The 25,471-nt window shown below is 40.6% G+C and overlaps 1 protein-coding gene across 1 annotated transcript in view; it reads right to left on the bottom strand.

The window, feature by feature from the left end:
• Positions 1 to 3,906: 3,906 nt before the first annotated feature.
• EXT1 (exostosin glycosyltransferase 1) overlaps positions 3,907 to 25,471 on the bottom strand; it is a 276,254-nt gene continuing 254,689 nt past the window's right edge. The window contains exons 5-11 of the mRNA XM_004431120.2: positions 24,232 to 24,364; positions 21,565 to 21,683; positions 20,384 to 20,479; positions 15,478 to 15,567; positions 10,097 to 10,257; positions 7,717 to 7,888; positions 3,907 to 4,375 (exon numbers count right to left, since the gene is read on the bottom strand). Coding sequence (XP_004431177.1) covers positions 4,190 to 4,375; positions 7,717 to 7,888; positions 10,097 to 10,257; positions 15,478 to 15,567; positions 20,384 to 20,479; positions 21,565 to 21,683; positions 24,232 to 24,364 — 957 coding nt within the window. The 3' untranslated portion in view covers positions 3,907 to 4,189. The remainder of the gene's footprint in view (positions 4,376 to 7,716; positions 7,889 to 10,096; positions 10,258 to 15,477; positions 15,568 to 20,383; positions 20,480 to 21,564; positions 21,684 to 24,231; positions 24,365 to 25,471) is intronic.

The raw sequence follows: 25,471 nt of genomic DNA, 5'->3' as shown, positions 1-25,471 counted from the left end.
TCTTCTGTCCACAGCTTCTGGACCGTGTCACTGAAGTGATGGGAGAGACTATGTTCTTAGAATGCTCAATCCCATTTTTTTTAAGTAGACTTGGAGTCAAGGAATAATCTAATGTCTACATGCTGAAACTCTAAGACTGAGGAGGACCAGTTTAGCATAGTCTGATATTAATGCTTATTGACTGAGAACTCAAGTCAAAACAACTTTGCCCCCATCAAGCACGCCTGAGACAATGAGGTCGGGAGCGAAAGAACTTTCTTGGTTAACTCTGGCCAAGGATGACAAAGCCATCAGAAATGTTCTTGTCCACGGTTGCTGCAAATGGAAACCAGGTAAATGAAAGCAGCAACTGACGTCCTGATGCACTGGCTACTTGATGATTATGTTAACTAGTAGAAGGCAAGGTTTTTATTTGAGAATTCATGGCAATAACTGGTACTTTTTAAAATTGGAGCTCTCAGAGACCTGAGGGAACATAAGACACTTTCAGGTCTGGGAAGTTTGCCTCGGCTTTGAATCCATAATTCAGTTTGTCCAGCTAGAGTCTTATTCAGATTCTAACCTCTCAGGGGTCTCTGCCTTCTCCCTCCTCCCACCCTTTAAATAGGTTTGATTAAAATTTCATTAGTTCTTATCAAGAGCTCTTTTTTTGTTTTTTAAACAGTATACAGGTCTATTAACATTCCTTCATCTCACCCCTGATTAAAGTTCAGTAACCTTTATGAAAGGCTACCTGCATAACATTCCTTCAAGTGACCTGGTATCCAGAACCACTAAAATAAAGGCTAACATAGCCTACTGTAAATGAGAAACAAAACTCACTCCAAGAGGAAAACTGAAGGAAGCAACTGAGATTGATCCTTCTTTAAGCACCATTTAAGAAGAAATTAAACTGGAATGCACAGAAGATTCCAGGTACGAGAGATTTTACCTTCTGAACCATCCTATTGGAAAGTGTGCCAATATGTGCAAGTCGATGCACCTAGCTATGTTATCTTTTGTGCCATGACTACAAGGATTATTTCATAGATTCCTCTTTACAGCCTCAATTTTGGGTTATTTTATTGTTTTCAACAAAGGCGATATGTTTCATATATATGTAAACTTGGTTTGATATTTATAAGCCTTTTCACATAAATACATAAGCATGCTTAAAAAAATTATTTCGAAGCTCCTGTGTCCTAATGTGGGGCTGGAAAAAGATGTTGTGTGGAAATCATAACTGGCTGAGTCCTCTCTGGAGTTTCTGCATGTAATTCATTGTGTGGTTGGCACTGCACTCTCTGTTCTTGGCTTCCTCCCAATTCATGCTGGCCCACTTAGGGACCCCTGGTTATCATTAAAATTGACTGCGAGAGAACTCCTGACATCCTACAGAGATGGCTATGATTTGTCAACTTGCTGCAGTGAAATATAACTCTTGCCTAAGTGAATTAAAATTACACCTTACCGCTGGGCCTCACTGATTTGCTGAGCATGGTTTAATTCCCAGCTGTGTGTTCCAAATGGGAAAAGAACACACTAGCTAGCATCCCAAAGAGATTTGCTCAGAGAAGAACATAAAATGAAACTATGGAGATTTAAAGTGACTGAAAAGTGTGTCAGATCCTGTTCTCATTTATAATACCATATTTTTTTCAATGTAACATACATTGTTTGTGGAGACTATGCCCTGTGAGCTTTGTGACAGGTAAATCTGGCAAAGTAGTTCCCTGAATCCACTCATGTGACTGACTGGTACAATTAGGGACATTGCTCTGCAAGCCAAGATGACACCATAAGTTTCAAGTTGACTTGGGGTCATCGAACAAAACATTGCACTCATTTTTGCAAAGGAGAAAGATACAAGAAAAATTCGGCAATCCTAAAAAATTAATTTAAATACAAATTTGCAGAGGCCAGATGAATAAGGATTAATTGCTAACTCTTTAAGTCACTGAGAGCTGCAGCTTAAATGGCATGAAACCTATCAGACTGCACATTTTATAGAAAGAAACAAGGGCAAGTACCATTGACCCAAGAATTATTTTTCAACAAATACATAAGAGATGGGCCGGCCCCGTGGCTTAGTGGTTAAGTGCGCCAGCTCTGCTGCTGGCGGCCCGGGTTCAGATCCCCGGCGTGCACTGACGCACCACTTCTCCGGCCATGCTGAGGCCACATCCCACATGCAGCAACTAGAAGGATGTGCAGCTATGACATAAAACTATCTACTCGGGCTTTGGGGGAAAAATCAATCAATAAATAAAAATTATTAAAAAAAAAATACATAAGAGATAATCACATCCACTTAGGAGAAAATGTCATATGTTCGAAAGTGTGCTAAGGCTGGGTCAAATTTGATGAGAGAGAGATTTAGGGAGCTATTCTGAGTCATGAGGCTGCAGAGAAAAGCCCCTTTCATTGAACTTCAATTGCCTGGGCACCACTCACCACACAGCATCTGGACATGTGGGCTCTCATCATTGCTCTGTCGCTAGGTAGCATATTGAGTCACCTCTCTGGACCTCTGCAAACACCTAGTTGTACTCCCGTTTACAGCGCCTCCCTCCTCGCACTGTAATTGCAAGTTTGTTCCTCTCTTGAGGTCTACAAAGCAAGGATGAGTTAACGTCTCCTGGATTTATGGTTTCCACTCACCTAAGCCAGGCACTTGAAGTTATTTGAACATAATTCTGGAATGGAGTTTTCTTCTAAACCAACACTGGAAATAAATTTATGAGATGTATGCGAGTTTAGGGGGAAATAAACTATAGTGCTTCTTGTTGATTCAGCGTGAGAGGTGGGAGGACCCAATTATGTCTTTTTCTCCTCTATTTTCTCTTGCTTCTTCCAAGTAGAAGAAATCATTTAGTATCAGAAGTCCCCATCTTTCACAACGGAGTTAAGAGATACAGATTTTTTTTTCAGTTTGTACTTCGTAGTTTTACAATAATCAGAAACTCAAAGCAGCATTAGTAATGTTCTTTTTAGCAAGAGGCACAACTAAACTTCTCCACAGATTTAAAAATTAAAATGAAATAAGACAGTATTCACATTTGTTTCTGATTATTTTGTTTGCCAGATTCTTGCTCAAAACAATGTTTGACCAAAAATGGTATCAGGGTCTCAATGGTGAGAGATATCCTTGGTTACTTCTCAGCAATCTTCATGTTTAATGGTGAGAATTGATACATTATTACTTTTTTTCAATACAGTAGCTTCTGAAACTTGAGGTTTTCACAATCATGAATGAGCTTGTTTTGTAAATAATGTTCCCCCAATATAATCATCCTTCCTTTGCCTCTAAACCAAAGCTTTCCCCAGCTCTAAGCAGAAGTATGTCAATGTTGGATGTTTCATCTAGCCCACACCCCTGAAAAGCATTGGGTCATTGTGGTGGGTCAATATTTCCATCTCACTAATATGCCGGTGGATTGTCTGGATGGTTTCTTGTACAAACTGAACACTTCTTAATTATACTAGTGTTTTCTTGGTACTAACTCCCCCCACCCCCCAATTAAAAAGATTATCATAATTATATATCCCAAACATAAAGTTTTCAGTTAGAACTGCCTACCTGGAAGTCATAATACTTTCTCTCATGCAGCGACATTTTAGAGACAAAAATTCAAGTGGATCTGCAAAATCAAAGTGGAAAACAATTTGCACTGGCAAAGCTGAATAAAGAACTCATCTTGACTTATGCTCGGTTATGTCGTGACACTGGGTCGAGTGACTTATTGTGTTTTCCATGAAGTCTGAGCTTTGGTACCTGCAGGAAACCCTGCATGACCAATGGCAATGATGTTCGTGGGAAGAGGAGTAGCAGCTTTGAAATAGTCACAACCAACACAATTTTGATTAAAGAAAGAACTCTGGTTTTTAATAGTTTTGATCATTAAAAAAGTTTAAACCTGCATAGCAATCATTTCAAAAATAATTATTTAATGTTCCATAATTAAACTGTACACAACCTAGTCTTGGGACATAGAAGCCAGTGAGGTGAGTTTGGAGCAGTCCTGTGCAGTCCCAGGAGCCAGGAGTTGAGTTCTCATTGGCCTTTTTTTGTTTTGTCATTCTGTTCATCTAAGTTTATTTGGATACTTGGCACAATCTGGCTCCACTGCTGAGCGGATCTGCAGTGGGAAGAGAGAGCAGCTTGACCCCCGTCCCTTCTTGCTTCCCCTCCCCCACTTGGCTGGATTCCTCAAAGTCGCTCAATGTCTCGGTATTTCTTCCTCAGAATAGAGACCTGGTCTTTGAAGAGGACGGGGTCGAGCCTCATCTGAGAGTGGATCAGCGGCATGTAGCCAAACCAGCTGGCAAATGTATTCATGCAGCTCTGTCGCTGGGCAAAGTGGTCCGGGTCAGCCCAGCGGGAAGCCCGAGAAGTCTGGGGAAAAGGAGAGAGATGAGGAAGACAATGAGAGAGGTGCACGGTGAGATGGGAACACTGCAGAAACCAAGTCAGACTCATGGGCACACAGCAGAGCTTGGGGTCTGGCCTGGGTACCAAGCTTCCCCATCCATGTGCCTGGGGAAAATGCAAGCACTGATCCTGGTTTTAAGACTCACCAGAAGGTTTTCCCGAGATATGCTACATTCCTCAACGCTAAAAACACACAAATAAAGATCTATATTGACTGACTAATTCTCTGGTCAGTGAACGACTTACCAATTGAACCTCAATTACCATGGTCACTAAATACAAAACTTCTCTTTGCACCTAGGATCAAATACTATGACTAACAATGTGTTTGTGGTTTCAAAGACAGTTTTCTAAAACCTTCTAATTTATTTGGTTGATTCTGGGTAAGTAGAAAAGATGGCTACCATCTCTTTAGCTCTCTGTGTTGCCCCTAAGATGGGTTAAATATTTTTAGACCATGTAAATGACTGACACTGATTTAAAAGAAAGCCTTAAATGACCTTGAGGGCTGAAATTTAAATAGACCAACTAAGCATAATGTCTTTAAAACCATGTTTTTATGAAACAAGGAAAAGGTAGGATGCTCAATTATGGGGAAAAAACCCCACAAACTCATTTACGTCATTAGCCAACTGTTTAATGATGTACATGGATGTGTGTTGCTGTTCAACATACTTGCATCTTCTTGCACTGTTAGAAAATACTTTCATAGGAAGGTACATTTTACTGCAAGAATCACTCACAGTCACTTTAAAACCACAAGCGTCAACATGCTTGAAAGTAACCATTGAAGGTAAATACAAATGTCAAGTTTCCTCTCAGCAGCAGAATAACAAACAAAATACTATTTGTAAAGTGTTTTCATGAAGCTCATTTGAGCCACACAACTACCTGGTCAAGTTATCTACTCAGGTAATAACACCCTCATTGTATAGATGAGGAAGCAGGTTCAGGAAAGCTAAAATTATTTGTTCAAGGCTAGAAAGCAGCAGAACTCAGGCTCCATTCTTTACTATTTATACTAGGAGATCAAGTATCAAATTAAGCCGACCACTTGAGTTCACATCAGAGCAGACAGTCCCAAAGGTGCCTCATTTTCTTCCTAAGTGGGTATGGGCTTGCAGGCCATTTCTGACTGGCCCACTCATTCTCAAAAGGCCAGACCCTCACATCCAGGCAAGTGTTCACATGTGCAAATGGAAATACTCTCAAGAGCTTAAGCTCATTCTTATTCTCTCTTACAAACGGAAGGGGGAAAAAAAAAAGTCCATTGAATCATTCGAGTATCTTTTTTTGTTTGTTTTTTGCTGAGGAAGATGTTCCCTGAGGTAACATCCATTGCCAATCTTCCATTTTTTTGCTTGAGGAAGTTCACCCTGAGCTAACACTCATGCCCATCTTCCTCTATTTTGTAGGTGGGACACCACAACAGCATGGCTGCCAACAAGTGGTGTAGGTCAGTGCCCAGGAACAGAACCCGGGCTGCCGCAATGGAGCACACCGAACTTAACCACTAGGCCATGGGGCCAGCCCCTCGAGTATCTTTTTTGCCTCTAGAGTTTAACATTTATTTTGGGTCAACCAACCTATTAGAGAAGATATCTTTCCTGTGTAATAAAAGCATAATCTTAGAGCATGATATCCATTTACTTCACCAGTCATACAAACACTCAAACAAATGTATATGATGGGAAGAAGGGGGCAAAGACGGTACATATCTAACCAGACACACCTAGTTAGACCTGAGGCTAAATTTAGATTTGTCCCAAAAGATGTGTCAAATTACTACTAGAAATATTGGTTTGGTAGAAATAGACAAATCTATGAAAAGGGCAAAACACCAACCCCTAAGAAATCATGTATTATCAGAGTTCCACCCCTAATTAGTATATAACCTCAGAGAAGTTCTTAGAACTCTCTGAGCAAAGAATATTAAAGGAATGTTGTGTCCTTAAATGAGATAATATGCATGAAAATGCCTGGACACATAGTAGACACTCAATGCATCTTTGAATTTGAATAGGCTTTCAGCTTTAAAGATTAAAAATCCTTGCAAATCCTCTTGCCTGTTCTTTTCATAGTTAGAGGGAAACAGAATTTTCCACTAGACTCTTTGCTCACCAAGGACAGCAGCTTTGTCATAACCAGTACCTAGAACAGTGCCTGATAACCTACACGTGTTCAGAAAATACTGAATGACTAAATTTTATAAACTTAAAACCCTGTATATTTGTTGCTCTTACTAAATTTAGTGAATGAAAAATCATCAATTGTGTTAACATGAGGCCTGGCTAAGTTTTCCTTTACAAAAGCTAGATTTGTATATAATTTTCAATAACCGTTAGAACAAGGTACATGGAACACCCCAAAACAACTGAACTGATATAACTGTGTTAAAGTATGTCCTTGACTCAAATCCTGTTGGATGCTCCACGATTTAACTTGGGTAGATCTAAATGGTCTGACTTAAAGTTTTTGATTTCTTACTTATAGTGCTCAGCTCTGTCCAAGATGAATAAAGGTAGATGAGCTTCACCATATCCAGATCATCCTGTTACAGGACCCTGGGATGTAGAAGAACAAGCAGGGGAAAGAACAGAGCCTAGGATTCAATTCCCAGTTCTGTCTCTAATACCGGGAAACTAGTAGCAACATGCTTAAATTCTCTGGGCCCTAGTTTCCTTACTTGCAAAAAGAGCAAGTTGGATTATATTTCCTTGCAAGTATCTTTAGTACTAAACTTTTATGACTCAACACAATATTTTACTTTTATAAAATCTTTTATATGTGTTATCTCAACCCTAAGAGGTAGATTACACTATTTCCATTTCAAAGATGAGCCATTGAGTTTCAGAGGGTAACTAACTTGCCTACAGCTTAGAAATGCTGGTTCTAGAACTGAAAATCAAGTATTGTGACTGCTGGTCTGCCATCATGATGTTCATCCAACTCAAGAGCAACCACCAGAAAGCTGTGTTGAGAGTTATTATTAGCTATTCATTAGACAAAATATCTACAATAAACTTACGTAAATTTTTCGTAGGTCTTTAACTCTGCATAAGATATGTCTTTCTCAGGCCACCTTGTAGGTTATATGAGAGCTTTTATGTTCTTGACATAAAGATACCCTTGACTTACGTCTTCCTAATTATCCATGTGCCAACCATACACTCCCTCAGAACTTTTAGATGTGTTTTTTTCCTGATATCGCCTCATTATGCTTCCTAGAGGAACAGCGAGTCCTCATTACCTCAGGCTGAACCACCAGTGAGTAAAGCAGTGGAGAAAGGTTCTCCTTCTCTTACCTGTCCCATCATTGTCTCCTTATACTGCTTTTTCTGGGTCACTTTGATTGGAGGCAATTTTGTCACAGCAGACACCAGAAAATTCATGAGAATGTCCTCACAGTTGGCCAGTTGGTCCACCATGTTCTTCAGGCTGGCTGGCAAGTAATGGGTGTACAGGTAGTGATAATATCTGTAAAAACCAAAGACGGGTTTCACAGGGGGCCATCATTATATAAGGACAGGTGGTCTCCTTTGACAGAAAACACATACCCATTCTATGAATCCCTAAAACATATTATGGATGATGATGATGATAGCTATCACATACAGTACTTACGACGTGCCAGATAATGTTCTAAAGTGCTTTACAAGAAATGCCTCATCTAATCCTCATAAGGAACATATAAGTACTATTATTATTCCTGTTTATGGATAAGAAAACAAAGTACAGAGATACACATAGATGCAGATATTGCTTGCTCAGCCTAATTTTAATATCAGGCTGGTTGTTTAGCAACTGAATACTTAGAGGGCAAGAGAAGTTACTGACACATGATCTATATATCACTACAAGCTGCTTTACAATTTTAATTATTGGCTTAATGAGAACTGTATTCAATACTCTCCCATAACTCCGAGTGCAACAATGTACTTTTCTATTTTTGTGGCCTCTAAACCATATTTTCAACACTATTAGAGCAAAACCCCAATTAATATGGTAGTCAACCATTATGGAGAACACACAATTAATTTGAATTATTTCTCATCACATTTTTTTTTGGAGGGACATATATATTTATAGGAAAAATCTTTTGAATTAATCCGACTGCTTGAGTGGTAGTGGCAGGAACAAAGGGAACAATGAACTTTCAAGAGATGGAATCTTGAGATCAGGATTCAGTCAGCCTAAATGCTTATACCTTGTGCATTTCCAACTCGATCCCTGACATGGCAAGATTCTCTATACTTTACTGAAAAAGACTAGGTTAAGATTGGTGTGTTCACCTTACTAAGGCAGAAGAGTGGAGATTTCATTAGTGATTGAGTCATGAATGTTAACTATCTACACTCACTAATTTGGCGATCTTACCTGAGTCCTCTGGCTATAAAGACCAAATATATGCAAACAACTCTCAAATTTATATCTCCACCCGTGATTTTTCCAGCTTACCCTTTTGGATGTCTTAATATGCCCAACACTGAACTCCTGTATTTTCCCTAACACCTATTCCATCTACAGCGTTCTCCATCTCTGTTGATGGCTAGCTCCTCTATCCTTCTAGTTCTACAGGTCAAAAAAATTAGAGTCATTCAACTCTATATCCAATCTGTCAGGACATCATGCTGGAGCATCTTCAAAATACACCCACAATCTGATCACTACTTACTACCTCCATTGCTCACTTTCTGGTCCCAGGCTCCATCATCTCTTGCCTAGATAATGTCAGTCACCTCCTAATAGGTCTCTCTGCTTCTACTCTGGCCCCCTTATAGTCTATCCTTAACACAACATCCAGAGTGGACCCCTAAAACATAAGAAAGACGTCTCTGCTCAACCCCCTGCACTGGCTCCCCATGTCACTTAAAGGAAAGTCAAGTCCTCATGATGGACAGCAAGGTCCTGCATCTGGGCTCCCATGACCTCTCTCACCTGCTTTCCACTCACTCCACTATAGTCACATTGGTCTTCTTGATATTCCTCCAACATTCTGCCTCAGGGTATTTATTCTGGCTATTCCCTATGCCATAGCCCTCTTCCTACAGATATTCTCTTGGCTGACTTCCTCTGCTCCTTGAAGACTCTGCTCAAACTCACCTGCTCCATGAGGATCACCCTGGCCACTCTCTAACCTGCTCTTTCTCTGCCTTCAGCACTTCTGATCCTTGACCCTGTTAATGTTTGAATAGTTTTGTTGTTTTCTTCTACTTTGTCTTTTTGCTATATAACTCATCTCCTTAACACATTATAAGATTATTATGTATATTGTGTCTCCTCCTGTTAGAATATAAGACCTAAACAGGCAGGGATTTTTTTCTATTTTACTCAATGGTAAATCCGAGCACTTAGAACAGTGTCTGGGAGGAAGGCGCTCAGTTAAATATTTACTTTTGTTGTTATTCAAAATATTCAGTTACTCAATACACCTTGAGTATGTCTTCAGACTTCAGACTAACGGAAGAGGTTACTCTACCATAATTTCTGGAAATGCAATAAGCCAAGAGGTTTTATTGGTTTCAAAGACACATGTTGGCCACATCAACAAAACTAAAACGGGAATGCAAATTAATTTTTGTTAATGTTAACAACATTTTGCCCAAGTTCCTACTTATGCAGCAGCCAGAAACTAATATAAGGAGCTATATAAAGATCCAGGGGCGAGATGTCTGAGTTCCTCACTTGTGGTAAATAGCAGCTCCTGTCAACACCATGGAGTAGTCGTTCGTCCACTTGGACGTGTACCCCCACCGCTCTTTAGAGTTATCCCAGAAATGGCTGCGCGCGGGGTACCCCACAATCCTCTCGGGGAAGCTCTGCCACACCGTGAAGGCAAAATCCACCTGCAGGCAGAACACAAGCCAAACAAGCAATCAACAGTGTTAACAAATGTCAACAAAACATTACCTTCCCCCTGCTAATTCATAAAGCAAAATCCCGGGACTGTTGCGAAACATTAATTCCATGTATTCATCAGCAAATTAAACTGACTGCTTGACATTTTGCCCCGTAATTATGCACATTTTAATGTTTTCGGTTAAAGAAACTTCAGATCAGTGTGGAAATGCAAGAAGGAAAAAACAAAAAACATTTGCTGATATGTCCTTTAGAAATCTGGTCTGTTCAAGCTAAAAACAAGGGAAAAAGCAGTTGCTTCCCCCCGCCCCACCCTGGGGGTGCTCGTGATCGCAGAGTCCCGTGAGGCACACACGCATCTGTTTTAGAAATGGGAGCAGATTTCCTATAGACGTTCAGAGTATGAATATACAGCAGACCTCATAACCAGCACACAGCAAAGGCACAGGGACTAAAATAAAAGCATCCTCTTACAAGCAAGAGAAAAGATGTTTAAAAGGCACACAAGTTGCAACAGGAATACAGAGCAGCTATCCTATAGAAATAACAATGCAGGCTTCTTGGGTTTGAAGATACACAGTGCAGGGGAAAATAGAAAAAGCATACCCAGTGAAAAATCACCAAGAGTACATGGGGACAAGGCCATGTGAAGCCACAGGATTCTTGTAAAGCACACACAGCTAAATGACTTTCCAGTGCTTATAATAACCCCAAGCAGGTACTTCTGAACCCGCTGTAAACTAACATTTGTAACTAGCAAAGAGTCTGTTTTCTAATGTGTAAGCTCACTTCTGATTTTCTGTGATTATTTGATGAATGATAAATAATACACAGAAAGCAAAAATAATAGTAAACAATCATATAATGCTCATAATTGTGTAGTGCCTATAATGTCACAGGTGTGGTTATAGGTACTTACACATTTTAACTCATCTAATCCTCACAAAAACCCGTAATGTAGGTAATTTTATAGTCTCCAGTTCATAGAGGGGGAAGCTAAGGTATATGGAGATTCCAGTAATTTGCCTGAGCTAGTAAATGGCAGAGCCAAGATTCAAACCCAGGCCACTGGGTCACAGATTTGGTGTGTACTGTTATCATAGCCTCCCTTTTAGCTCTGTTGCTACAGTGTTAAAAGCAATTGATCCCTTATACAGGTTACACATTCACCCTACAACCTGTGCCCTATCTCTTCTTGACAAGCAAACCAGATGTAAATTTCATTTGTTCCACAAATATTTCAAGTTCTAGCACTGTGATGGTGGCTAGGGCACTGAGAGATGCTGGCCAGTCCATTTCCTCCCCTCTCAGAGGATCAAAAGCAGAGAAAATAACTATTCAAAATAGCCAAAAGGTGAAAACAACTCAAATTCCATCAACTGATGGATAAACCAAATGTGGTATATCCATACAATGGAACATTATACAGCTATAAAAAAAGAATGAAGCAATGATACATGCTACAACATGGACAAACTTTGAGAACATTACGATGTGCACAAGAAGCCACACAAAAGGCCATACATTGTGTGATTCCATTTATATGAAATGTCCATAATAAGCAAATCCACAGAGACAGAAAATAGATTGATGGTTCAAAAGGCTAGGGAGTGACTGATTAATGGGTATGAGGTTTCCTTTTACGGTGATGAAAATGTTTCAGAATTAAGATAGAGGTAATGAGTAATGACTGTACAACACTGCAAATGTACTAAAAATGCCACTGAAATTACACATTTTAAAATGATTAACTTTATGTTATGTGACTTTTACCTCAATTAAAAAAAATAGGCAAAGCAAATAACCCTAGATCAATATTTCCCAAGCTTTTACCACGTGTATAACATCATCCCCACTTTTGCCACATTCCCATCCCACACGTTAATGACTTAATATTTGTCTTTAAAGTACCTATTCGTTTTTTCTTTTTCTCTTAGTCTCATCCTGGGTAAACATGTCAGTGAAATCCTAAGTTTGATCTCTGGCCACATTATTTTCTAACAAACATTAAGGTAAATAATAATTGTTAAAATGAAATATGCTTGCCATAAACCATAAAACTATTTAATGTGCACAAACCATCTTTGGGGAAACACTGGCCTGGGTGATTTCTAAGGGTCCTTTTATCTCCAAATTCTTTGGGCTTAGTTAGAAGTCATCATTTTTGTAAACAGCTATAAATTTAAATTTTTACGAAAATCTAGTTTGGTACCCTATCTCAAAATAAGAAAGCCTTAACAATACAGCTTGTTCCCCTAAACGAGAACATTTAGCGGGGGGAAAAGTTGGGCGGTGATGCCTGCATTAAGAAAGCAGGGCATCTCAAAGTTAAAAAGACAGCAGAGGAGAGGACAGTATTTGCCAGAAAATTGAAATCAGGTTGCCGTAACCTGCACATGGTCCCTGGCGTTCAATACTAATGGTGCCAACTGATGGGATAGTATACTATACAGACATCATCAAAGAATCAGCCCGGCTGTCAGCACTCTTTGGGGTTTTCCATTATTCTTTGAAAAGGAAACACATGCACTGTCAACTACTGTAGAACCCGATGGGGTGTTTTCATCACATGAATTTCTTACTATCTCAAAGCCGTTTCAAGCTATTTCAAAAGAACTCAAAAGTAAATTCAGATAAAACTATGATTCTTGTGATAGTTCCGCTTTCATGCAGATCATTAACACATCAAAGAAGGCAAAGGTCAGCTCATGGGCCCTTTTCTCTTAAAAACCAACATCTGTTTTCTTTTGAGAATTTGCAGCAACCCAGATAAATGTAAATAACTATAAACCAACTATATCTAATACCCTTTAGAGGATGCTGTTAAAAAATCTATCCTTCACACTACAGAGAGACATTTAAACAAGCTAAGAATCCTTAGAGAGGGAATAAAATGAACCAACATCTATTCACCTAAAAAGAGAGAAAAGAGAAGTCCTTGTCTTTGACCATTTGAGGTGACACAACCACTCCACTGATCAGCGGGCAAAAGTAAACCAGACTGCTGGCCTCTTAAATTTCCATACCATTTTCAACCCATGTTGACTTCTAATGACTTCACATACAACACATGTTCCTCCCAGCATGCATTGAGTGGCTGGAATTGCTATTCTTTGAAGAGCACACAGCTATATCACAGCAGCTGAAAGTTATTTCACCATGGGGCAGGGATAAACAAATTCTAGAGTGAGGCTAATTGTCCTGTGCTCAGGGGAAGGTATAAGTTGAGTCAATAGTTCAGATCATGGGATAATGATTTAGGTATATGTTGTAGTTGTCGTGACCATATGTTCTGCCATGGCAATGTGCTGTTTTTCCTGTGTTTGTCCTTCAAGATCCCCTCTCCACTCTTCTTGCCATGCTCTGTGCCCTGGGATGACGGAATCTTATGGACAGCACAACCTGGTCTTCCTTGCTGGCTGGTGGCTGATTGGGTTAGGTCAATGGGAGTCGCCAGCAGGAAAATGGAGGTAAGATAGAGAGAGAGGTCGGGGTATTTCTTCTCTGCTCCCTCCCAGCTTTCGCACCAGAGTTCTGGCAGTTGTCACATCCCTCCATGATCACAGCTCTTATAAGCAGTCTCTTCTTCCCAGGTCCATCTCTCAGGAACTGTGGAAACACTATCTCCTTCCCTTGCTCCTTCAGGCCTAGGGGCGAGGGCTGCTTCCCACTCTTGCCCCTCTCCAGGTGCCTCACCATCTCTGTGGAGTCCTTTAACCCCACCCATCTCCCTAAATAATCCTCACTTCCTTCATGTGAATCACTTGATTTGAATTCTGCTGGCTGCCAGGACTCTGAAAGCTACAGGCAGGAATTGTGTGATCACAGTACCTGGCATGGAGACCAGAACAAAGAAATCCCTCAATAAATACTTGTTGAATGAGTGTGTTCCAGGGATGCCAGCTTCTTTTGTAGGAAGCAGTAGAAAAATGCATGTTGGAGTGTCTCATACCCCATATTCCATAGCTGTCTTTCCCTTTGAACATTAAGTGTATCTTCTCCCCTCCCACCCCTTTCTCCTGCCGACCTATACATGACACAATTGGCTGTGTGTTCACACTTTAATCCCCTCAGCATGCATCCTTCCAATCACTCATTCACCAAGTATTTATAGAGCTTGGGCTACACAGAAAGCATTTTACCAAGGTGAGGCCCAGGACATTGTGTCCTGGGGTTATTTAGGTTGCCCTTGCACATAACGTCCGTTCAACTCCATTTGATGGAAATTGGAAGCATCCATGGAATTTCAAGAAAGAGACACTGAGACTGCCAGCCGAGGTTAACACCAAGTCCTGGCTACGTGGGCAGCAGGCCATTAGAATCAGACTGGGGTCCAGGAAAGTGCATGCTGGTAAATGCTGATGTTTAAATTGAAAAGAAAATGATTACGAATAAAAAGGAAAAAAGAAAGGGAAAAGCATAAGTAGTTAAGTCTCCATGCTTCTTAGCAGCTACACTTAATAATGTATTTCTGATACAGTACATTTTTATATAACTGTCTTTGGTCCCTTCTGTGGTTTCAAGTAAGGTTTCAGAGATCAATACTCATTCGAGTTGTAAAAATTGGTTTTCTATCATATCTATCTTTCCTCTCTCTCCTCCTCACACATTCTTTGTGCAATCTTATTTTTGGCACAAACCCTGATCATCTGAAATAGCAGGGATCTCCATCTCAGCCTTGAAGTGAAACCGTTTGCTCTTGTGTGGGTGAAAGAAAATGAGCACTTTAAACCAAGACCGAAAAGCTGCCTTTAGAACCCAGAATAGTGTTCCCTAACAAAGGCAACACACACCTGCACAGGCATTAGGATAACTGGGGAAGGACAGGCTGTTGGCTCTGGACAGCGTTTCAAGACAATGCTAAACAGGTACTCCCCGCTGCCCGCCCTTGGTTCTGCTGCACACCTGCCCACAGCTAGGCTGTTTAAAAGCAAAAAAGGAGGGCAGGCGGGAGGGGAGAGGTGAGGCACAGCCATGCAAATGAGGAGCCAATTAGCAGAGAAAACAAAGGGGAAATGCCCTCGTCAGGGTGCCAGGTGGTGGCAAGGTGCTAACAGGAACTGGGTTGATTAAAACCGACTCTGCAGGAAGTTTTGAAAAACGTTTTCAACTCGGTCAAGGCAAGGGCAAAAAAAGGCGCTGGCTCCTTGGGGTTTGGGGCAACTGCCTGAAGAGCCCACCACCTGCTCCTGGGGCGTGGCGCTTACCTCCGTGGTTGAAAGCACGGTGTCCTCGTCAAGGCTGAGCACTGCGTCTGTGACGATGTTGTCATAGGGCAGAAAACGGCTGCTCATGACCTGGGAGTAAGGAAAAAGCAGTCAGAAGGGGCAGAATTAGGGAAAAGAGAGGTAACTTTAGAGTCTTGTTTTTAGAGTCTTGTTTTCAGGAAACTTCCCCATCCTCACTTTCAGAAAGAATGTTCTACCACCATGTCACCCCTCAACATTGAAGACTTCCATTTCCCATCAGAGAAGATTCATTTGTTCCACAATTATTGGGCACTTCCTGCATACAGACATCTTGCTAATCAAAGAGAGTACAAAGGTAAATAAGAGATGTTCTTGGTCTTGGAGGAGTTCACAGTCTGCAGAGACCCAGATGCAAATGATCAGTCCTAGCCTGATACGCAAAGTGCCAGGAGATCACAGGATACAGCAATCAGAGGCTTGGAAGAGCAGGTGAAGCCCTCATAGAAGTAGGACCTTGATGGACAGGAATCCACCAGGTACACATAGAAACGAGGCCTAATAGTCAGAGAGCTCAGTAGATGCAAAGGCATGGAAGAGAGACCCAACACTCCGAGGCCAGGCGAGAGTGGATGGATGACACAGGGATTCCAAGTGTGGAACACACACCACTGGAAGGCTAGGTTACTGTAGGAGGTGTTCGGACAAGCATTTAAAAATTCTACTCTTTATTTATTTTAGTGCAGATTAGAAAAAATATATACATATATTAGTAGCTATAGCAATAAAAGGTCATAGTCAAGTTATTTAAAAAAAATTCCATTAAAATGAAAAGTAAGCTGATTTAAAGAAAAATATTAAACAAACAATTGCACATGTGGTCCATGGGTTTAGGAAATCGTGAAGATAGTATATGAGTAAAGTTTGGGCAACACCAGGATAAGGCATGGTGAGGTGTGTGTATGTGTATGTGTGTGTGTGGTGAGGGCTTTGGGGACAAAGACATCAATTGGGAACATTAAGACTGGAAAGACTCCTCTGTGACAGTCACAGCCTAAACCTTTGTGTTGAACGTACCGTAGAATAACTAACCACGAGAATGACGATATTAGAATAACATATTTTTTAAACATTTACTATGTACCAGGAAATGTTCCAAGTTCTTTATGTACATCACCTCGTTTCATCTTTATGACACCCCCATTTTATAGGTGAGAAAACTCAGGCACAGAGAGGTTAAGTATCTTGTTCAAGATGGATCCACCAGCCTTTCATCCTGGATGGTGTGATTCTATAGGGCACCTCAGCCACTACACTATACCCGTCTCAGGTTTGAAAAGGACCTCAAAAGTGAATTTGGGACACACATGGCAATCTCACATTCACCACCTTCCTCTGGAAGTTACAGTAACAGTTATGACACCCTCTCTAAATTCACACTTGGAGAGCGAGAGAAAGGACCCACTTGCCATCAACTCTCAAGGCACAAATGCCAGGGAACGAAGCAGTTGGAAAATAGAGATAAAGGAAAAAGGGTGACACTTAACCTGGCTGTCAAGGGTATGCTCTCCACAAATCTGAACACCCTCCACCCCACCGCCCCAAAGAAGCCCAAGCTATATTTACATCAAGAAGCCAGCTCATCCATAAGCCTCGTCTCAGATTCGGTTTACATGCCTGTGAAGCTACTGGAGTGCTTATGATATTAAAAGATGGACGTGCCTACTCTAACCCACCTCTGGGAGCTCAAGGGATGAAATCTGCAGCATTAATGGCTCCAGGGTCTGCTCCTACACATCTGTCAACTGGGTCAAGTTTTTTTTTCTTTCTTTCTCAGACTTTTGAAATAAAATAAAATACAAAGCGATCAGCACAGTACTCGGAAACATCAGCCTGAAGCAATTCTTGATGCTGTTTACACGTCTACCCACTAACGCAGAAACCATTAGCTGCCAGCTTAGCAATGCCCTGACCTTTCCTTGTTAAGCCCACAGGGCAGAGCTGTAAAGACAAGGCCTATAAATTCAAAATAGAATTTTGCAGCCAAAGCAGCAAACACATCAATTTTAAATTCAAGGCTAGACATGGAGATTCTAAAAGGGGAATGATGTATGGCTTCTTCCCCATCATGTGCCCAACCACTGGTTTTAAAAGGATCTATTTCCTTTTTCTGAACCTGCTTCATCAACAGAGGTTAAGAGCCCATAAGCTAGCCACTTCCAAATTCTAATTTGGAAACTAGAGGCTCTCTTTCAAATACCTTGCCACAGCTACACTGCAAAAGTTGAATGGATTAGCATGAAAGGAACCAATGCACTTACAAAGTCAACCCTGAGTGAGCTGGGTTTTCCTCATTAGTTCATTTAAGAAATATTTAGCTACCATATACCAGTATACCACTTGGTCATTTCCTAGCCCCTTCTGGAATTAACAAACATGGCTAGGAAATGACCAAGACTCAAAAAGTTTACTGCCTAATGGGGAAGATAAGAAATTATAATTATACAAAGCACAATAAGAGTTAACATTTATCAAGCAGCTACCGTGTGCAGCCACACTTCTAAGTACATTTACATGTATAGTATCAGATCATTTGATCCTTATCTACCCTATTAGTTAGGTATTATGATTTCTTCCATTTACTGAAGGAGCGATTGAGGCACAGAGTTAAATAACTTGCCTTAGGTCACAGGAAAGTAAGTCTGACTCTAGAGCCCATCATACAAAGCATAACATTACAATGGTTCCCAGAAGAGTAGTGGACTTTATTGAACCCTTGGTGTACCACATGCACAGGGCTAAGTACTTGTTATCCAGTATCTCCTGTAATCCTCAAAATGGGCCCAAGTCTTAGCCCGGGGTCCCTAGAATACAGAGCCTGAAGCAAGACTTAAGTGCAAATGCTTTACTAGGTGGTGCAATCCCAGGGCAGTGAGAGTGAGGGAAAAGGAACCATGTGGCCCACTGGTATCAGTGGCCAAGGTGGAGGCTAGGACTGAACAAATGGCCAGAAGCCCGGTTATACCTATGGCTGGGAGAATCTGAGGTATCTTATAAAACACATCTGATAAAGCCCACGAGAAAGGTACTATTGTTATCATCGTCATCTTATAAAGAAAGAAACTGGGTCTACTTGCTGAGAGTGAAAATATAAAACCAATCAATGAGTCTGTGCATAAAAATGCAATACTAATTGCAGAAGTCAGAATGGCTCCCAGGGAGTCAATCAGACTGTATCGTTTTTGAATATTCTGACATATTCAAAGAAAGACTTATCTACTAGAAGGAGATCTAGTCACCCATGGAAGCATAAAGAATCCCAAAGTTCAAAGTTAATAGCATCCATCTGAGCACTGTTCAGGGCCTCAGGCATTAGTACTGGAGAGAAAGATTAAGGGGTTGTAGGTAGGAGATTTTGGCGTGCCAGTCTCTTTTGTGAAACCACACCTATGGTGAGATGGATTCTTAACAAGACATAAGAATGATGCCAGGTGATTATTCTAATTCCCACTTTTTCTCGTTACATGCTTACCAAGCAGCTCTCTGATAACCAGGTTGCTTGACTCCAGCCCTAAGAATGCCATGACTACATTTGTCATATTCCCCACTGTGCTCTAACATGTTGCACAGTGCCCAGCACACAGTAGGCACTCATACATTGGAAATGAATAGATAATGCACTGATCATCTCGTCCATGTGACAGTTACAATTCTCACTGCATTATATCGAACCCTATAAAACTGCCACTTTTAGCAAGACAAATGATGATTTCAAATGGTTCAACCTAATAAATTGATACTTTTTATTCCAGCTCACAGATGTTTTACTTAGTGTGAGACAATCTCTCATGACCTGATTCCATGAGGAGTGACAAAGGAAGTCACTTAGATGACACAGCTTCACCAATCTCAGTTTTATTTAGAAGTGACTAATTTCTTCACAATGGATAGGATCCACAAAAAAGCAACAAGCAGAAGCTAGAGAAAACAGAACTCACTTCTGGCTTCCAATGGCGGAAGAAATTTCAAAGAGGAGGTAGCGTGTGAATGGGGGCCTCAAGAATGTAGGGGAGGTTTGATAACAGAGATGAAGAGTTGAGGATGTGAGGTCAAGACTTACAGCAAATGGGAAAGACAAAAATTAGAGGTGGGAAGGGACACAGCACAATTCAGATAACCAGGACTGATTAAATTTGCTTAGAGGACAGGGTCTGTAGGAGAAAGCATCGAGGAGATTGGGAAGGCTGGCTAAGGCCAGATTAAACATGGCCTCAAATGTCAATTTAAGGCCTTAGCAAATAGAGTCCCAGAAGGGCAATGAGATGATTAAGAAGATCATTCAGTTCAAGGCAAAATGAATCAGAGAATGGAAGTGGGGGGCTAGGAGGCAGCACTCATGAGAGTCTCTGAGGGAGACACTCAAAGAAAATTAAGGTGAAAATGTCCTCTTTAAGATAAACGTGAGGAAGAAGTACTATTCTTAAAGACACAGCTAATTCAGATGAATCAGCTAAGCAAACCTCATGCATCACCACCACCACCATCAGCCTCATCTTCATCTTCATCATTTATGGAAAGATTACTATTGCCAGGCCCTGAATTCATTTAATCCTAATAGCAACCCTGTGAGGTATGTATTATTATTTCCATCCTGTAGATGAGGAAACTGAGGCTCAGAGGAGGAAAGTATATACAGGGTCACAAATCTCCTAAAAGTCAGTGTTGGGACTGAGGTTTCCCTGATCTGAAAGTCTATGGCTGTCAAAGCTGAAGGCATTCAGAGACAGGTACAGTTTTAGAAAAAACAGTCCATGGCCAGCAACTTCCATGAGCAGGAGGAGGACAACTAGGGCCAACACTCAAAGCACCCTATGGAGAAATGAAGATTCCTTGGTGGGCCCACGCTTAACTCCCCTTCAAGTCCTACCTTGCTTTCTCCTTCAATGACGATGACAGGCACAGCAGTGGCAGGCCAGCGGTGTTTGGCTGGTAGGGGCTTGTCACAATTCCATAGAACTATGATCTGAAAGGGACAGGGGATCATTAGATGGTTTGGTAAGGCTGGATTTATACAGGCCTCCAGCCCAACACTTCTTCTCTTAGAGAGCGAGGAGATGGAGATCTAAGCAAGGCAGAATGGCAGACATCAAAACTGAATTTGAAAGGGAGTCCACCTCCACACAACCTTCAGAACCTGATCACTTCAACAACTAGAGACAGAGGACAAAAAGAGTAACCTAGAAAAATTATGTCAAGGAGGTAGGAGAAAGCTGGGGAGAAAAGAAGTAATTTCAGGGTTGCTGGATCTTCAGAAAGTGGTGTCCTAAATTCTGATATCTTATGATGACAAGTGAGATAACAACACTGATCAAATTAAATAAAAATGTATACTGAACATCTGCTGTGAACTGCGCTGCACCAGGCAATGTGGGAGAAATAAGAGAACGCAAGATGGAATTAGCATGAGCTCATGTTCTGGATTCTCCACAATGGCTGCTGATTTTATGTGACTTCATTATTTCCAATAAATGCGTTTATTTCAAAAAAACATACTTCAACAAGATTTAATTCTTTCCTTATTTGTAAACTTGCTTATATAAACTAATTTACAAATCAGAAAAACCACTGTTCAAGTATGGGAGTGATGCTAATTTGGAAAATATTCTCACCATAGGTATTATAATCTGCTCTCAATTTTATAATTAGTCATAGTGGCTGTGAAAGAAAAGTTGGTGCCTTCTGACAACAAGAAGTCTGTTTCTTCCACTGAAACTTAGTTTTCTGGGTCCTCCTAGGGGCACTTCTGATGTTCCTTTATAACTCTGACATTTAAAAACAAAATAATGTGCTTACATATTCTGTAAAGAATGTGTTGGTGAATATGTGTATTCTTTACCTTACCCCAGTGCAAAGACTTCTTTGTGACCCACCCCTTACCTGTGCCAGATTTCACTTCCAAGAACCTCTAAGTTGACAAAAAGGGCATAACAAGGCATGACAAATGAAAGGGGAGTAATGGGGCATGACGTTAGATGGGACCCAGGGAGCAAAGCGTGGGAGTCCACTGAGCTGGAGGAGGCAGTGCTGCTCTGTCAGCCCCCCACTCACCTGGGCACAGTACTGGGATTTGGCTGCAGCCACAAGAAGTTTCAACACTGGCTGGGACTGAGAGACCAGGGGGGTCACTGCATGGATGACTGCAGTGAATTTGGAGGGGGGCTTTAAACCTGAAATAGAAAGGGGAGAGGAGCCTAATGAAGCACTGAAAAACAAGACTTGGAAAATTACTCCTTGCTCCATTGCCTCACCCTGGAGCTAATGTTCCCGTCTAGCATATTTTTCCTTCGCCTCTTATGTCCTGACAGAACCAAAACAAGGTGAAAAGCTGCTAGTTAACTGCTGCCTGAGTCTAGAGATCTCGATAATTGACAGCTCAATGTCCATTTCCAGGTTCTTCCTTTGATAGCCTTTTCCTCCCTTGGGGATGCATCTTTGATCTCCCTTCTGCTTTTTACTTACCGAAAGTCTAAATACACAAACACACACACACACACACACCATTCACCACTGTCAACTCAAGAAACGTCTACTCCAGTCACTCACATCCTAGGATGGGTTTACGTAAATGTGCTCTCTCTCCCAGGGTATTTGCATGTGTCTTCTTAATTACATAGTTAAGGGGGTTTTGCCTGATCAATACTATTTCACATAATAACTTGCAAGTGCTGAAGGTTAAAAGAACAGCATCCAGAGCCTGACTGCCTAGGTTTGAGGCCCAGTTCTACCACTTAGTGGTGGTGGGATTCTAGAAAAATTACTTAACCCTCTGTGTTTCCACAGCTGTGAAATGGAGCTGATAGTAACAGTATCAAACTTAATGGGTTGTTATTAGAATTCAATTAAATGACTTAATGCATACAAAGCACTTAGAACAGGACCTAGCAAATAATAAGTGCTCAATATGAGTTCGCTGCTATCATAATCATCATCACCATCATCACTCCCAAGAATCTCTTCTTTGTGTAGCAGTGACATGGCCGAGGGAAAAAGCATGCGACACAGGCTTCTGCCAACTGTGTGCTCTGAAGTCCTATGTAGAAAGGTAACATGCAAAACAACCCCTGTCACCAAACAGAAGGAAGGAGATGGGTTCTCCTCCTAATGAGTTTCCCCATAAGAACTCACTAAGAAATTGGAGACAGATTAAAAAGCCTTTTAAAACTTCATTAGTTTGGACCCACTAATTTTGCATTTTAGTAGCTCAAATGCGAATAGGGGAGTGCAGGGACATTCAAGTTAAACTTTGATATTGATGGGACAGAGGTAAAAATCAGACTATACACACTAAAAAATAATACAAATATTTTGTAGAGCAAATTATATCATCCAATTAATACGTTAATTGAATGTTAGAAAGAAGCTAACTTTCCCACTATCTAGACACACATTCAAGGTTTTGCCAAGTAAGAAGAATAAATACAATGGAGGGGTTGGTTCCTTTTTTTAACAGTGAAGAAGAGTCATTGCTGTTAGATTTTCCTGTAATAGTTTAAGAAGCATCATTTACACATTTCTGGCATGCTAACTCCAAATGAAGATCTTAATACTCTATAAGAAATATGTAGAAATTTTATCAAATACTGCCTTACTCTGAAAATTACTAAATTCTAAATGTATTACCAGTGTAGACCATTCACTGATTTTGATATGGTTCTCATAACATGTTTGGTTTAGATTAAATGGTTCTTTGCCACTGGTTGATATTTCAGGCCATGAATTTCTTTAAGTTTCATCTTAGCTAAATACGTACAACTCAAAAAAGGGTAAGGTCGTCATTGGAGAATAAATATCAGCATTGGGTGGAAAATCTAGAGTCTTCTTGCCACATCAACTTGAATCTCTGCTTGAGAGTGGAGACTGTATCTCATTTGACTTTTTATTTCTACCACCTTGCATAGCATTAACACTGCACATAAGAGGAGCACAATAAATGTTGAATGAGTGATAAATTTGTCCCTTGTCATATATTCCTTTTTTTTTTTTTTGTGAGGAAGATCAGCCCTCAGCTAATATCCATGATAATCCTCCTCTTTTTGCTGAGGAAGACCAGCTCTGAGCTAACATCTACTGCCAATCCTCCTCCTTTTTTCCCCCAAAGCCCCAGTAGATAGTTGTAGGTCATAGCTGCACATCCTTCTAGTTGCTGTATGTGGGACGCAGCCTCAGCATGGCCGGAGAAGTGGTGGATCGATGCGCGCCCGGGGTCCAAACCAGGGCTGTCAATAGCGGAGGGCGCGCGCTTAACCGCTAAGCCACGGGGCCGGCCCCCTTGTCATATATTCTTAAATCTTCCTCCTTTCCCTTTATTAATTCAGTTTTTCTTTGGTCTGAGATAGAGAAGTTGGAATTGTGAAAAAAATAATTAGGGAGAGATCTCCTAGCTCCATTTTATATATGATGAGACTTAAAATTATAGCCAACCCATTGTCATGTTCAAAATGATCATAATTTGGAGAGTCTATTTCTCAGAAAGAAACACCTCTACTACAAATAAAGTGCAGTGGCTCAGATAAGACAGAAATTTTTTCATTCTGCAATGCTTTGCTGGATTTATCATTCTTGACCTTGAGACACCATTTATGACGGGGCTCTAGAAAGCAATCTCCAATGCAGGCTGTTGGGAAGACCCTGCTACAGAACAGAAAAATCAAGGGACCTTAATTCTGGACATCTGGAGGCTAAAGAACAGTAGCTCCCTGGAAGGAGCTCACTTACCTAAATTAGCATAGTAGTAAGGAAAATCTCCCAGATAAGATGAATACTGTGGTAGTACGAACAATCCTCCAGGATGTTTGTTCCATATTAAACTGTTACGTGATATGTGCTTGAATATTCTGTCCTGAATAATCTAGAAAACAAAAACATAGCACATGGTGAGGATGAGACTCTGATGGTATTTGACAAGGATCATGCTGAATCCAAACTAGAGGGATGATGACACTCAGCATGGTAACTCTACCCCCAATTCCCCACTGATAAAAATGTGTGCAACACAAAGAGAGTGACAGAGCAAGGGAAAAGAGCGAGAGAAAGAGATGAATTAGAGCTAATCAAATTTCCTGACTAAACTTCAGTTTAACCATAAATTCTCTCTTGTCTTTCTGTAATAACAAGTCCGTGCTCATTTCAACGTAGAGTGTGTGGACCAGTTTCCTTGATGGTTGAGCATCTAGCAGCGGTTCTAGATCCACACCAGGAAGATGTGTTCTCAGTGCACAGAGATGTCCATATCGACACTGAACTGGGAGCATACTGAAGGCAAGATGCATTCTAAAAGGTGTTGAGGTTTTGATCTGTTCCATTAATTCAGGAGGGATCCATTTGCTTGTCATATTTTGTTTTCCTTTCAAAGTCAATTGTAGGACTTAGGGGGACTGGTTAGCTGAAGTTTTTTTTTTATTTCATCTCAAAAACTAGTGAGTTAACAATTGCTCAAAACATCCTACATAATAGGACGAGAACCATGGCTCATGAAGACTATTAATAGCCAGGCTAGTTCATTAGTTTCTTTGGACTTTGAGACCTTGCAGATCATTAAATTCTACATTTAGAGTCAAACATTCTCCCATCCTGAATCATTTGTCAGATGAATGTGATTAGTCCACTCTTCAGATTTCTCTCTGTGACTTTCAAACTCCTGTAATTATACCATCCACTCATTAAGATTATGATTTGGCAAATAATTAACTTGATACAGAATTTCATGTTTTCAGCAATTTTTTTTTTCCTGCACTTAAAAAAAAAAGAAAAAGCCTGCATACATCTCAAGAGATTTAAGACCTAAATCATCATTTTCCAGGTCCCCATTTAACGCAATGTGATTTTAAGTACACACCATTTTAAATGGAATTCTGTTATTTGCTAAGGTTATTAATACTCTCATCTCATCCCACCTGGTGACTAGACAAGTAATAAAGTGAGCTACATTTATCTTTGCAAACCTTATCATGTTTAT

This window comes from Ceratotherium simum, chromosome 23 (genome assembly GCF_057802395.1).
Source record: "Ceratotherium simum simum isolate JZ-2026a chromosome 23, ASM5780239v1, whole genome shotgun sequence".
Classification (NCBI taxonomy): Eukaryota; Metazoa; Chordata; class Mammalia; order Perissodactyla; family Rhinocerotidae; genus Ceratotherium; species Ceratotherium simum.
This window is presented reverse-complemented; position numbering and strand designations above follow the sequence as displayed.